Genomic DNA, 1354 nt, shown 5'->3' with positions numbered 1-1354 from the left:
GAGCTTACTGCGGGATATTACAACTTATGTGATAGGGATGGATACAGACCCATAGCAAGGATGCTTTCCCGACACAATGCTATTTTAAATTTTACATGTCTTGAGATGAAAAATGTTGAGCAACCAGTTAAAGCCCAAAGTGGAGCCGAGGAACTTGTCACGCAGGTAATTTGAACTTCAATCCCAATCGTATTCTGTCTCCACAAATCATGAGATGTCTAATATATATATTTAGTCTTAATTAATCAAATATACTAGTTGCTTACTATTTGTTATTGACATTAACTAAGGTTTTTACATTTTTTATCTGATAAGTAATGAATTTTGAAAGATATTAGGTTGACATATATGTTAATACGGTTTTAAATAATGGATGTTTGGAATTGCAAGAAAATTTAACAAAAGCCATTAGGAGAATTTCCTTGATAAATAATCGACCAAACCACTCTAAAGCTTTCTGAAACTTCCCATTCAGCTTTTAAGAAACTGCAAAATTTCGATCTTTACTTTTTCTTTCTTCACAAACTTTTGTTTGCTAAAAGGATGTAAGTCGTGACGTAGCCCAGCTGACATAATCCCTTTCAAGCTACTGCATGAGAATCTTTAATAGCCTCAGCAGGAGAAGCCTAGCATTTCAGGCCAACTAATAATATTGAGTAAATATTCGTGGCTCTATTCAATATCAAGATTTCTACACGCAAATTAAAGAATATCTAATAATATTAATATATTTAATTTAAATGCTAGCTAAAGATTTCTCCATGACCCGCATAGAAATAGTTTCATAAAACTAGTTATCCACAATATAACATAGGGCATGAATTCTTATTATGAAATAGCATAGAGATATTACTAATGCATATTTTTTCTTTTATTTAACCATTTTATAATCTTTTCATGCATAGTTTTATTCAGTGCTTTCATTCTCCTGCAGGTTCTTAGTGGCGGCTGGGCGGAGAACATTGAAGTTGCAGGAGAAAATGCACTCGAAAGATATGACCATGAAGCTTATAACCAAATCCTTTCAAATGCTAGACGGAACGATATTGCCAAATTTGGCCATCCAACACTAAAAATGTATGGCGTGACATACCTCCGTTTATCAGACAAGTTAATGAAACAAAGAAACTTTGACATATTCAAAGCCTTCGTGAAAAAGATGCATGCAAATCTGGTAAGCAGCACTATTGCATTCGATGAACCATGGCAACAGTACTTTTATAATCATAGGACTCTTTTACAGGATTACTGTTCGACGAACTATCATTTCACAGAACCTATGGAGCGATCAAAGCCAAGGATTCCATTAGAGTTTCTTCTGGAAGCAACCGAACCATTGGAGCCTTATCCATGG

General features: G+C 34.4%; 1 protein-coding gene across 1 annotated transcript; it reads left to right on the top strand.

Annotated features, from left to right (window-relative positions):
* Positions 1-3: 3 nt before the first annotated feature.
* LOC106754286 (beta-amylase-like) lies at positions 4-1348 on the top strand (the record flags this gene model as incomplete). The annotated part of the gene is made up of 3 exons (XM_014636302.1): positions 4-165; positions 935-1174; positions 1244-1348. Coding segments are annotated over 3 exons (507 nt in total), but the record flags the coding sequence as incomplete, so codon positions are not given.
* Positions 1349-1354: the final 6 nt, after the last annotated feature.

Source organism: Vigna radiata, unplaced genomic scaffold (assembly GCF_000741045.1).
Source record: "Vigna radiata var. radiata cultivar VC1973A unplaced genomic scaffold, Vradiata_ver6 scaffold_2107, whole genome shotgun sequence".
NCBI lineage: Eukaryota > Viridiplantae > Streptophyta > Magnoliopsida > Fabales > Fabaceae > Vigna > Vigna radiata.
This window is presented reverse-complemented; position numbering and strand designations above follow the sequence as displayed.